Consider the following 14,544-nt stretch of genomic DNA (forward strand, 5'->3'; position numbering starts at 1 on the left):
CACGAAAACTGACAACAGCCGGGAGAGCGGTGTGCTGACAACATTTCCTCCGTACCCGTGTCCGGTGAAGCCTAAGGGCTGAGGATGACAAGACGCGCGGTCGGCACCTTTGGGCCGTGAAGCCCTGTTCGGACATTTTGTTTTAGGTACAAGCATTCACCAACTCCTAGGCGTTTTCAGTACAGGCAACCACTTCAGCAACGTACAGCTATTAGCACTACACTGCTGCTGTAGCACCTGCTTGCAGGCGTAAGAAATCTGAGGGGTGTGGAGGGGGTTGACTATCCCACAGGCGCCTAGAATCAGTGAATGGTTGTTACTGAACAGGCACATTTTTAAAGCGCCCTACAAAGGTGCTTCGTTGACATCAAGGGTGTTGCCGAACTGGAGGGACCCTTGCCGTTTTATTCACACATATCAGAGTCGAACCTCCCAATGCATACGTCACAGGAGGGCTAGGAAAGCGTAAACGCCTTTGCTGCTTCTAGTCACGTTCAAATTTCTTCGAATGATTTTGAACGGTACCTAGTGGTTGCACCCTTTATACCGGAGCAATAATAACGGTCGCGCTACAATCAAAACGGGTGAGATCACGTTTAGGGGATTTCACCCTGCGATGACTATAGAGAAGTGTTTGATCGTCTGGGGGTTGTCAGCAGTGTCTTGGGTTGTCAAGAACGACAATCCGTTGCGCAACACGCTGCATACTGAGGTTTTAGACCGCGAAGTGTCCGTAAATTGACGCACCAAGGGAAGGGGTGGCTGCACTGACGACCTTTGTGCCGCATCGTGGGACCTTCTCGTGGCGATTCTGAGGGGCGGTGTGCCTGAAGTGTTTTTCTTGCCCCCCCCCCCTCCCTCCCCCCATAATAAAATCACGTGATTTCAACGCTGGGCGTCGCAGTTCTTACCTCCAATATACAAAATAAGAGTGAAATATGGGTAAGAGAGAGCGTGAAGACTTTCCCAAAGAGCGACACGTCCATGATGGCATTGGCCAGAATTCTGGCGAAATTTGGTGTCAATGTGACATCATTAACCCACCCTACACCTAACACGAACTTCTGGGCTATGGCCTTTTCTCCCGTGCGTCGACGCCTTGCTGTTCGAAGCGTCGCCAAGCCCAAGGGTGAAATCGCAGGGCGCCACGCTTTTACTCAGGGAAAGGTTGTAGGCACCTTTGAGATAAACTTCAAAAATGTGCGTCGCAAGGGAAGAAAATACGATGATTAAAAAAAATGTCAATTTAATTCTGTTGCCCATTATATCGTATTTAAAAAAGCTTGACACATTTCTACAGGACTAGTGTTACCTAAGACTAGAAGAAAAGTTTCCATAATTATCGTATAGGCCCCTATAGTGTTCAAATAACTTACGGGAATGCAGTCCGTATTTCGACAGGTGCATACCCTGCCCCTGCAGCAAGCTTAAAATCTCGGTTTTCTGAACAATTCAGGAAATATAACACACACACACACACACACACACACACACACACACACACAATGGAAACACTAGCACCACCAAACAAGCAAAGATGAGCCACATCAGAAGTTACCGGTAGTGAAAATTAAAAACAATCGTGTGAGGCAGCGTTAATTCTTTCTCTTTGTTTTTTGACTAGAGACAGAGCAGGGTTCCACGCAGAATTGAAAAAAATACATTGTTACTTGTTAATTTAATTTCAACTGATTCCTTATCAACACTATCCCAATAGTTGGATGCCGGCCGAAGTGGCCGTGCGGTTCTAGGCGCTGCAGTCTGGAACCACGAGACCGCTACGGTCGCAGGTTCGAATCCTGCCTCGGGCATGGATGTGTGTGATGTCCTTAGGTTAGTTAGGTTTAAGTAGTTCTAAGTTCTAGGGGACTAATGACCTCAGAAGTTGAGTCCCATAGTGCTCAGAGCCGAGCCAATAGTTGGATGTGCTTCCAGTCTGTGCGTGTCTTTTGTATATTCCATAGGCTGACCGGTGCCAAGACAGTATCCTCCAATAGCAGATTTGCTCGACTGTGACGCTTGTGCTCAGTACACCGTTCCACCATAGTCCTGATAGTATGACCAAAGTGTGACATGACACAACTGCGGGAAGTACGTTGGACATCCACCTCACGTGAATCAAGATCGCCCTTTGCGGAATCTAAACGGACGATAATCTTAGATAGTGGTCAGAAAACACATTTAATGTGATACTTCCGCAAATTACGACCAATCCTGTTGGAAATTCTCATGTGTAAGTTAAAAGGTCGTAGACTTTTGTGCTACCTTGATATTATCATCACTCACCCGTTGGTCGATAGCTCAGTGTGATCTCTCTCTCACTATATCCATTCTGACGAAATGTGACCTCAAGATGGGCTAACTCAGCTGACGAACTCTCAGGTCTGAGATGACGTGGGCCGTGTGAACAAAGGTACGAAGTTTTTCTTCGCTCTGAGTTGGATGGCGACAACTGACAGCTTGTAGACAGAAGTCAGTGTGAGCAGGCTTCCTATAAAAGGCGTGTCCCAACGTACCATGAACCTTCTGGTTGACCAACAGATCAATAAAGGAAAGGCAGCCTCTTTTTTCACCTCCATCGTGAAACGAATATTCGGATGGGTGGAATTCAAATACTGTAAAAAATCGTTCAAAGCCTCACTGACATGAGGCCAAACAGCAAAAGTATCGTCTACATATTTGAGAAACACTCTGGTTTCAAAGCCGCCTTCTCTAAGGCACTTCCCTACAAGTCTTCCATAAACATAAATTGGCCTGACTATCAGGACTGTGGAGAAACCGTATCATCGTATATAATATAACAACACAGAAATTACGACGTGTACTTCCAGCTACTTTGATAGTCTTGGTAAGGAAATAGTGGAAATGAAATTGGCAAGTAATCTTATAAATGGTGGCCTCTGAGTAAACTCTGCGTGGAATCCTGCTCCCTCTCTCTCCATTGTCAAAAAACAGACGAGCAGAGTTAATGCTATCCCCCCCCTCCCCAGTTACTTTCGAAAGCACTTACATGCTGCAGTTTTGCCTTGGAAAAGACAGTGTGTCCACTTGTCGATATATCGGCGGTTATTGACGACGTCACGCAGATGCACTCCTTGCGTTATTTGAACCTGGCAAAAATAGATGACAACACAGAATACCAGCAATTTACAATGATTTATTGATAGGAATTTTGCAGTACTTAACTGGAGTAGAAGACTGAGCGTGGCAATGTAGATCAATATTCACTTGCACTGATCTCTTTAAGCAGTGGTATAGTCCTAGACACAGTGAACAGTGACTTCTATAATGTCCAGTGTGGCTCTTCTTGGTGGCGATTGTAGATGAGTCCTGAAACACTGTCCTGGGATACTAGCCTGAGGTACGGTCTAAGTAACTAACTGGTGAGCGGAGCTGTGAGTCTGCTTATATCCACGTTTGGCGGATGTATGTCCACTTGGGAACTGTTTTTGTGACCCAAAGCGGAAGCCTGAAATGATTCTTGACATGTGTGTCAGCGCTGTTGTACAGTTGTCATTTCTTAATAGCTCAATAACAAAAGCACATTTCATCACTAGACCAAGCCATGCCTGACACTACATATGGCCCTTAAATCACATTGCCCTGTTCCCTTCATCCACCTGAATGTGTCTAGCTGCCATAGAAGGATCCATATTTAATTATCGGTACTGGCAGAAAGTTTTCCTTGTTAGGAGGAGTGAATGGGGTTGGACTCAACTTCATGATGCTAATTGAGGAGCTATTTGAATGAGAAGTAGTTGTTACAACGTCGGGAAAACTGAAAAATGTCGGGAGAGCAGTTTGCTGGCCGCGTCTCCACCATGCTGTATGAAAATGACGTCATTTGGTGGAAGGTCGGGGCCAACGAGAGGGCCTGTGACGTACGTCACAGCACGTGACATTACGGGTCTAATGAGGTGCAGTGTTCGTCTCCGGCGGAAGGGACTTACTATTTGTCACTAGTTTACTACGGTCAGGCTGTCAATAACACGTGACACAGTTAACGACTTGAGCTGGTACCTTTTCATTCATATACTGATTACCTGTCTGTTCCCGGACGTAGCCGAGCGTTTGCGATGTACTGGCCAATTCAAATGTACGTTAACATCTGAAAATGTAATAATTCGTGGAATAATGTACATATTGAGGTAGAAACTGAAAAAAATGCCTGAATGATGATGTTATTGTTGTTGTTGTGGTGGAAGTGGTCTTCAGTCCTGAAACTGGTTTGATGCAGCTCTCCATGCTACTCTATCATGTGCAAGCTTCATCATCTCCCAGTACCTACTGCAGCCTACATCCTTCTGAATCTGCTTAGTGTATTCATCTCTTGGTCTCCCTCTACGATTTTTACCCTCCACGCTGCCCTCCAATACTAAATTTGTGATCCCTTGATGCCTCAGAACATGTCCCACCAACCGATCCCTTGTTCTAGTCAAGTTGTGCCACAAACTCCTCCCTAATTCTATCCTGAAATGATATGGTATTTTATTTAAACCAAGAACGAGAACAAAACTGGCCAACAAATGGCGCTGTACAGCAACATGTTAGTGACGCCGCATGAGAATCTTGTATGAAATGAGCTGTAGTGAGAGAGGGAGTCAGATCATCCCTAGCATGGCTGATAAACACCTGCTGGAGGGTACGACTTACGCAGGATGGCGCTCCATCACATATTGCTACACGCGTGAAATACCTATTGCGCACATCGTTTACTGAGGATCGCCTGCTGAGCCGCCACGTCAGTCATGCTCGTTGTCCAATGTCCCCAGACTTCAATCCGTGTACTTATTGGTTGTGGGGTTAATGTGAAATCACGTCTACCACGATGCGACCTCATTACGGATGGTAAAAGACAACATGCGACGCAAATTCCTCACTATACCTACTGATACGCTGTACAGTGCTGTTCACAACATTGATCCTTACTACAGGTATTGTTGATGAGTGATGGCGAAAATATTGAGCATTTGTTATAAAGAGCATACTGTGCTAAAACTCAATTGTTGTGCGAATTACTGTTTTTGACCCATATGAAGCGCCATCTGTTGGTCATTTTGCGGATCTTTTTCTATTTCAATAAAATCCCATATGATTTCAAGCAAGTGTGCCAGTTCTTACCTCCATACCTACGTTATTCCATGGAGTATTCCATGGACTTAAGGGTCACCCTCTATGTCGAGCAAGGCAACAAGTGTGACGTCACCAGTTCGTTGCGGGGCCCGTATTCCTCGTGCGCCTCGGTATAGGACAAAACAGCGTCCGGCCAGCACCGAATATTGTGGACCCACCTTTTTTTTTTATTTACGCAATTTCATCCCGAACCGTCCTTCTTCCTAATTGGAGAATTTTCACCCTGCCACGTCCTGTTAACAGCTGGATACTGTATGGACGGAACTGATACACCACACTGTATATGTGTACATATGTACACTTTCTGAATTAACTAATAACAGTGTTTGCGGAATACATGAAGAACTGTTTGTATTTTTAATATAGGAAATACATTTCATGTATGAGTCCGCGATGATTGTGAGTATTTTGTGAACAAAACCTTCTAGATCTGACTGCTGTATGGGGGACCCATGCTGAATATCCTGTACTGCCGGAGGCTTTTCCTTGTTGGGGGACTGGAAGGGGATGCACACAGCCTCTACAGCCTCTTTGTGCCTAACAGGTTTCTAAGTTTTGATCAGATGAAGGCAACAGCTGTAACGATATTATAGATAGATATTAAGCTGATCCTGATGGTTTTGTTCACGAAACTGTTTATGCACATTAGTGAGTTTTGTCAATATACTTTTTGTGTGGCAGACTGCCTTCGTTTACTGAACTGCTGAGCGCCGGCCCGCTTTGTGTTTCAGTATGCCATCTTCCTCGCCATCCTGCTGCTCCTCGAGATGACAGCGGGCGTCTTAGGCTTCATTTTTAAAGACTGGGTAAGTAGCGCGCCGCGCCGCGCAGCGCAGCGTAAAGCTCCTTTCCGAAAGTGGCTGCTCCACAAAATTAATGCGGTGTAATTTCTTTTTTCCGTAGAAAGACTACTTTGCTGCTCGTTTGTTATTAGGTATATTTCTGAAATTGGAGCACAAGAGAGGCTTAATTTGTTTCTTCGTACAGCATCTGGTAAGCAGAAAACATATTTCTGGAAAGACTTGGCCGCCCAAAACACTGAACTGTTAGCGACCCGCTCGCAGTCTGTCTTACCTGTTTCAACTTAATTCGTGGCATAAGTGATGAGGTAATCATCCGATAATGACTTCATCATCATCATCATCATCTCCTTCCGGGTGTAATCTCCTGTTCCGGTCTCTAGCATCTATCCATCCATCCATCTCTTAGGACGTGTACCTATCTGTGTTTTTCTAGTGGGCTCATAATTCACTATCTGATTTGGCAATCTGTTTTCTGTCACTGCATCAACATGATCCTTCCATTTCATTTTATTCTCTTCTGTCTTGTCGTTAACTGAAAAGATTTTTTAAACCTGAGCTTATTGTCTCATGCCTTCTGAACTCCCTACTTATTATGATTTTTATTTCTTTAAGAACGCTGAAAAAGAATTTTATTAGATGTGGTTTAATTTGTATTGGGTTTGATTCCATGAGGAAGCAGATGTCCCAATGACTTATTTACGAGGGCTTTTTGAAAAGTAAGTTGCGATCGATAGCGAAATGGAAAAAAAAACTGCGAAATCCGATGAAGCCTTGCTCAGATTTGTTGTTCAGTGTCTGTAATACGCCTGTCGATCGCGTCACATCTTTCTTTTCAGTTCTGAGCGCACAGTGAGCATATAAAGATGCCCAGAAAACAGTATCTACCGCCACGTACGAGGGCCTGGTGAGAATTTTCGCCTGTAGCTATGCAGCCCACATAACATAACTGTTGTTATGATGCTTATACGTTATTTTATTCTTATTACAGTACTTTCTCTAGTCTATCCCCAACTCTATTCAGATCCTCCATTCGTCGTTAAAATGTTATCTGCGTAAGCTGCTACCAGTACATTGTTAACAGCAAAGCGAAGAAAGAAACGGGTATGAGGCTTGTTGAAACATTGTCGGGCTATGACATTATTACTACAGAAAATCTGTGAAGGTTTTGTTAGAGTTTACACGGATTAACCTGCAAGAAAATCAAACTGTTTACCATAGTTATTCAACATATCATTCTTCCAATTTCAGGGCTGCAGTGTCACTTTTAAACTAAGCCTTTGTTTCATAGAGCCTTATTTCTGTCTTTCTCATTGTTTGCGTTCGTTTTTGCAGATAAAAAACCAAGCCACGGAGGGTTTCCAGGCTTTCATAATCCACTATCGGGAGGACCCGGACCAACAAAACCTGATAGACTGGATACAGGAGGACTGGGTGAGTAGACAAACTACGGACGCCCATTAACCACCGCGCTGCAAGCCGCTAGGTAGACACAGTAGTGATCTGCTGGTTTTTTTTTTTTTTTTTGGCTATATGTTGCTTGTAATTTACTGAAACACATTTAACATAAACAGAAAATTTTGTGTCTCCTATTGGCGGAGCGCTTACACATTTTCTGTGCGTAGTTAGCACTCCACACTAAAGAATTCCACGAAGTCATTGTATAGCGCCGTGCTTTGAAGCATCCATTTGGAATACTCCAGTGAGCACTTTCATTATTTTCTGTTATGATATTGCACAATAGTGAGTATGAGACTTGTTATTGTGCACTAGAAACAAAAATGGTTAATTACATGACGTGTTCATTGCGTTACCAGACTCAGTACGGCACTAAGAATTTCAAGCCTCAGCTTACTGACGCGCTGCGATTCGTGTGTTAATGTATTTTTAAACGATACACAAATGCATGTGGCTCATAATTATGCATAGAACGTAGACCTACTTGAAAGGAGAATGGAGGTCAGAGCGTCTCAGGAAACGACAGAAACTGTGTCAGTCTAAAAGGGTGCTGGGCAAACACTGGACGAGGGTAGACCTGGCAACAATCAGTGTTTTAGTTGTAAATTGTCTCAGATGCGTTAGGAAAGAACCAGAGCTCCAATGGCCAATAGAAAGGAGTGAAGTTCAAATCGTTATAGCTACGGAAAGCTGGCTGAGCCGGAAATAAGCTCAGCCGAAATTTTTACAAAGGACCTAACCAGGAAGCATACAGTTGGTGGTGGAGTTTTTATTGCTGTCCGAAGTAGTTTGCCTTGAAGTGGAAAGTTCCTGTAAGTTAGTGTGCGCTGAGACTATACTGGACAACGGGAATAAATTAACCTCAGCAGTACCAACGTACTTTCCATTTCGCGTACTACCGGGGGGAGGTACTTTATTCACGGCCTAAAAAGTAAAAAAAAAAAAAAAAATTTCATCGTTTGTTCTTGGCTTACATCAACAACATACTTTTTAAAGACGTAGTGATGTGTAAGTAAGGCTCAGAACTTGAAAATGTCTTTTAGCACTCTCCCAGCAGTATCAACGCACTTTCAGTAACTGTACTAACTACTTTATGCCCGCCACATAAAAGATGTAAGAAATGAAAACTTCGTGACATCTACTCCTGAGACTTACATGTTTTGGATACGTTTATCTGAAAAATTTTGAACATTTACGTAACATGGTAGAGAAAATAATTAGAAACAAATATATTTTTTCAAAAATTTAATATATAAAGTAACTGATTAGATTACAGTATTTTCAGTAGGTGAGCATAATGTATTCTTCCTTGCCTCGAGATGACAGGGTGTTGTTGTGTAGTTTTCATTATCATCATTCATCCCCATTACGAACGGAGGAAGGCAATGGCAAACCACCTCCACTAGGACCTTGCCTAGTACGGCGGTGCGGGTCTCCCGCATCGTTTCCCTACGCTCTGTGAAGGAGTTTGGGACTTCATCGTCATCGATAAATTACATAGAGGTAAAGACTGTGGATTCTACTGAACACTTAGATATTACAATTACAAATAACTGAAATTCGAATTAAATTCTAATGAGCTCATAGATAACGATGTGGGGAAAGCGAACCAAAGACTGAGATTTGTTGACAAAACACTTGGAAAATGCAACAGGTCTACTAAAGACACTGTCTAGACTAAACTTATCTGTCCTCTTCTGGAGTATTCGAGTGCGGTGTGGGATTTGCATAAGATAGTATTGACGGAGGACACCGAAAAAGTTCAAAAAGAGCAATTCGTTTTGTATTATCGCGAAATAGAGGAGAGAGTACCACGGATGTGATACGCGAATTAAGGTGGCAATCATTAAAACAGGCGTTTTCGTTGCGGCAGGATTTCGTCATGAAATTTCAGTCACCAACTTTCTCCTTCGAAGGTGAAAATATATTGTTGGCACCCATCTACAAAGGGAAAAATGATTTAATTCCGCCAGTAAAGCTCTTAGTACGGGTAGTGAATAGTGTTTGGGTAGCTCAGTATGAAGAGCACTTGCCCGCGAAGGGCAAAGGTCTCGAATTGGATTCTCGGTCCAGCACACAGTTTTAATCTGCCCGAAAGTTTCGTATCAGCGCACACTCCACTGGAGACTGAAAATCTCATGTTGACGGTAGACTGAAATCACTACGAAGTGTAATTGCATGAGTGGGGTAATTAAAATCAGACCCAAATTTTCTTTGATCTCTGTTCAGCAAGTATATCATCTAGACCTGGGGGAATGGGGGAGGGAAGGGGATCGTTAAAAGCGGTCAATAATTCATTTATTCTGGTTGTCATCCTAACCTATCCTTTACCCATACTATAGGTGGAGTCGCGAACGATGGAGGTCGAGTTTAGGCTTGTTTTGCGCATCTACGTCGCGGATGCTCCGACAGCTAATGAGCGTTCAGTATGTTCTGAGCGCCCTGCTGTGAATGCCGTAGCTAATGCGACCGTTAAACGTGATCGTAGCGAGCTGTTAGTGAATTTCGATTCCATTTGTCGCGAGTTGTTATCGCTGATTATGGTGGTAAGTGATAAATTCTGCACAAATAATGGAGAGACATAATTTATAGGATATACGCTTTCTTCATGCAGAAGGCACCTGTATGCCTGTACCGCAACTGTCGCTTGGAATCGTCACCAATGCAATTCCCGTCCGTGCCTCGACATGCGAGAACTGCCATCGTTCGTGGATCGCACTATGACTCACAGGAACTATCTACTCGAATTTCGCTACAAGCTAAACTACATCTAACGCATTCGCTACAAGCTAAACTACATCTAATGCCTTGCGGGTGCCCTAGAGGGGAAAGTCTTTTTTTAGCGGTAGAAGGAAAATGCTTATGTGGTTCAAATGGTTCAAATGGCTCTGAGGACTATGGGACTCAACTGCTGAGGTCATTAGTCCCCTAGAACTTAGAACTAGTTAAACCTAACTAACCTAAGGACATCACAAACATCCAGGCCCGAGGCAGGATTCGAACCTGCGACCGTAGCGGTCTTGCGGTTCCAGACTGCAGCGCCTTTAACCGCACGGCCACTTCGGCCGGCATGCTTATGTGCCTCCAGGGGTATGCTTATTTGGTGTTTCTTACGATGACATAGAAGGGCATGTTAGAAGGTAATGCCTCCGAAATTTTTATGTGAAAAGTAACAAAGCTTTTTAAATAAAAAAAAACGTTATTAACATTCTACATTTTTATTGTTCAAGTCAACACATTTATTTCTCAACGTAATCACACTGGTGGCGGACACATTTCTCCCAACGAGAGTCCAGGTTGTTGGTATCGTCTCTGTAGAATGTTTGATTTCGCTGACGGAGCGAAAAGCTCACCTCTCTGTGCACCGCTTTATCACCACCAAAGTGAATGCCTCCAAGGTGTTCTTTAAGTTCTGGGAACAGATGAAAATTGGACGGGGAAATGTTGGGACTGTATGAAAGATGAGCGATGGCAGTGAATCTAAGACGAAGGACTGCTGTAGATGTCACAGCAGTCGTGTGTGATGTGACATTGTCATGCAGGAGGAGACGGTGCTCCACGCGTGGAGAAACTTTGCGAATTCGAAACTTGATTACTGCAAGCTGTTTCTCACGCACCGACATAACTGTAAGTGTATCTTTAAACAGGATGGTTGTGGGACCCCGGCTGTTCAATATAAAATGCAGATCGCAACACCTTCAGTCGTTTAAATTTCCAGTTTTATTTTGGCTTGTAGCGTTACACTACGCCATCTTCAGGCCATCTGACCGACTTGTAGGAGGAATCCCACCTGTTGTACAATCGAAATAGGGGTCAGCATACAGTCACAGTATTCATAGACTTCTTTTAAGACAGCGATTGCTTCGGTCATCATTGCAAAATGGTTAAAATGGCTCTGAGCACTATGGGACTTAACATCTATGGTCATCAGTCCCCTAGAACTTAGAACTACTTAAACCTAACTAACCTAAGGACATCACACAACACCCAGTCATCACGAGGCAGAGAAAATCCCTGACCCCGCCGGGAATCGAACCCGGGAACCCGGGCGCGGGAAGGGAGAACGCTACCGCACGACCACGAGCTGCGGACAGGTCATCATTGCAACTGCAAATTTAGACGACTGAAGGCTTGTGATTTTACATTTTAGTTACGTTGCAGAATGGTATGTTACACGCTAAAATTCGAAGATCTCTGGTAACAGTGGGCTAAAAATGTGTAGATATGAAGATTAAAGGTATAGAATGTTAACGACATTTGTTTTGTTTAAAAAGCTTTAGAAGTTTTCATATAGAAATTCAGAGGCAATAATTTTCAACGTGCGCTCGCACATAGGCAGAGATGGCGACAGAAAGGGAATCTGGCCACCCTATACTACTAACATGCAAAATCCTGATTAACAGACGGACCACGTGTAGATGTGGGAAAAGAGCAAAGAAAATAAGAAAAGATAAGTAGGAAGGGACAATGCTTCGGGAAGACGTTGTATACAAAGGTTCCCATGGCCGGAAAATGCAACGCCATTAAAAGAGCAGAAAACGTTGATAGTGAGTAACCACATTGATTTTAAGTTTTTACAAAAAAGTTATAACTTTTTTAGTACTGTTCGTTTTATTACTTCCCAGAATTATCGTCTTTAAAACTGATACACTTTTGTATGCTGTAGAACCAATCTTGGAAGCGTTTCTCCTGCTTAAATGTTGGCATTTCGAAAGCGTGGACAGGAAAGGATTCAACAGCATTTGGGAAATGACCGCTCACGCAATTTTTGTTTTCCGAAAGCGAGCAAAAGGATGGTAATTGATGCACATGCAATGATACATTAATTCAAGTGGACGCTGAATGTCTTCCGTTGCCGGGCTGCTAATCTGAGGCGTTCCAGCGGTTGTTGTCCAGCGTCCGTGCCGCCCTGAGTGTGTGGGCCGTGTGTGTTGCAGCTGCAGTGCTGCGGCATCGAGGGCCCCAAGGACTGGGACCGCAACAACTACTTCAACTGCTCCTCGCGCGAGGTCGGCAGCAGGGAGGCGTGCGGCGTGCCTTTCTCCTGCTGCAAGCGGAAACCCAACGTAAGTACCCACCCACCCAGTGGACGCTCAGCTCATTCACCTTTTGGCGGTTTAAAGATATATTATGATCGTTGTTCGCACAGCTGAATAGTCCGGAGAACCTAGCTAAACGGGAATAAACGTCTCTCCTAACCCTTCGTAAACTTAAATGATACTTTCATGCATTTGGTGGTAATCTCGAATTATTTATTGGAATTTGTTCTGTCTGAAATAGTGCCACGGCAGGATTAGCAGCAGCGCAGGGGGAAGAGTGGAAGTGACTATGGGTTGTGGAGGCCTACATGTTTCTTATGAGAATCCACAATTTCTTAACAACAGAATCACAAGACAAATCTTCCATTAGGGACAGTGACCGAATACCGACTACAACGGGAACATAAAATGTTGTCATTCAAAAGTAATCACCACACACGCTAAGACATTTATCCCACTGTGAGGCGAGACGATCAATTCCTTTTTCGTAGGACACCGTTGACCGCTGATGGATACACAACAGCACTCACCCTGAAATCGACGTCCACGCCTGTCTTTCTTCAGGTCGCCAAAAATCTGAAAATCACACGGTGAACGATCAGGGCTGTGCAGAGAATGTTCATTGTTTCTGAACCAAACCGTTGAAGCGTCCAATTGGCCGTTGGGCGGACGGCGTTTTCGTGCACTAAGTGTGGTGGCACAGTGGCTAGTACACTGGACTCGCATTCGGGAGGACGACGGTTCAGTCCCGTGTCCGGCCATGCTGATTTAGGTTTTCCGTGATTTCCCTAAGTCACTCCAGGCAAATGCCGGGATGGTTCCTTCGAAAGAGCACGGCCGACTTCCTTTCCTAATCCGATGAGACCGATGACCCCGCTGTCTGGTCTCCTCCCCCAAAACAACCCAACCCGTTATCGTGCAGCAAAGTGATTTCGTTCGACAGCGTTCCTGGGCGTTTCGACTTCCTGGCGCCTCTCAGTTTTTGCAAAGTGTCTTTGTAGCTCGCCGCACTGATTACGGTTCCACGTTCGAATAACTCAACAGGCAGAGGGCCCCTGCAGGCGAAGAAGGTTACGTGGTAACAGCATTTCGAGCCCGAAGGCAAACGGCGACGCCAACAGCGGAAACATCTCACATATCCCCAGCAACAGAAATCCAAAGCTGTTCACACATACCGGGGGTCATGATGACCTTCTCCGACTGCAATGGCGCGCTGCTCGTAGAGTTCAGCAAGCGTGGAACCACAGTTAGTGCGCTGTGCTATCGAGATACTCTGCAGAAATTGCAGACTGCCATTAAGTCAAAATGCCCAGGAACTGTGTCGCGCAGAATCATCCTGTTGCCTGACAATGTCCGCCCTCCACACTGCCAATTGGACGAAACCTACACTTCAGGGATTTGGTTGGGAGACACTGTAGCATCCTTCGTACAAAACGTGGACGTTGGTTTCTGTGTGACGTTAGGTGAGATTAGAATAGTGGGTGCAATTGTGGATCCGTCAGCAGCCGAACACTTCTACGAAACAGTAATTTATCATGTCGTCTACGACTGGGTTAAATGCGTTAGTGTTTATGGTGATTACTTTTGAATGGAACCATCCCATGGTTCTGTTGTGGCAGTGTTCGATTTTCATTCGACTGACCCTCATACGAAACATGTGCACAGATAGTGTATTCGTAGAACCTTAGTAGATATTTTGTAAATAATATACAATGAATATAGCAAATCTTGAGACACAGCAAAGCCTATCTCAAACATACAAGAACTGAACGACATGTGTGGCTCTATACGATATGTACAGATTACATACATATTTTGTATAGCCGGTTACTTGTTCACCTAAGGATATATTCACTAGACTTAATTCTCAGACAAGATGGAATTCAAAGTCGCTATTAAAATATTCGTTGGTACATCGTTTTAACGTCGATAACAACTGAGTGATCAGTTCCATTTTTTTTTAAAGTGTTAGATTAAATGAGTCAGTGGTGCAATTGCTCGATAAGTCTTAGGATCAACTGAATCTCCAGCACTACATAATTTTCTTACTCGACAATAAATAATTTGGATTTAACAAGCAGAGGACAAGCCTCTCTCATCGAATGATACTGCAC

The 14,544-nt window shown here is 44.1% G+C and overlaps 1 protein-coding gene across 1 annotated transcript in view; it reads left to right on the top strand.

Annotated features, from left to right (window-relative positions):
* The window catches only part of LOC126416945 (tetraspanin-5), a 125,863-nt gene that overhangs the window by 56,319 nt on the left and 55,000 nt on the right, over window positions 1-14,544 (top strand). The window contains exons 4-6 of the mRNA XM_050084824.1: window positions 5,865-5,939; window positions 7,269-7,367; window positions 12,329-12,457. Of these exons, the coding sequence (XP_049940781.1) occupies window positions 5,865-5,939; window positions 7,269-7,367; window positions 12,329-12,457 (303 nt within the window). The remainder of the gene's footprint in view (window positions 1-5,864; window positions 5,940-7,268; window positions 7,368-12,328; window positions 12,458-14,544) is intronic.

Source organism: Schistocerca serialis, chromosome 8, assembly GCF_023864345.2.
Source record: "Schistocerca serialis cubense isolate TAMUIC-IGC-003099 chromosome 8, iqSchSeri2.2, whole genome shotgun sequence".
Taxonomy (NCBI): domain Eukaryota; kingdom Metazoa; phylum Arthropoda; class Insecta; order Orthoptera; family Acrididae; genus Schistocerca; species Schistocerca serialis.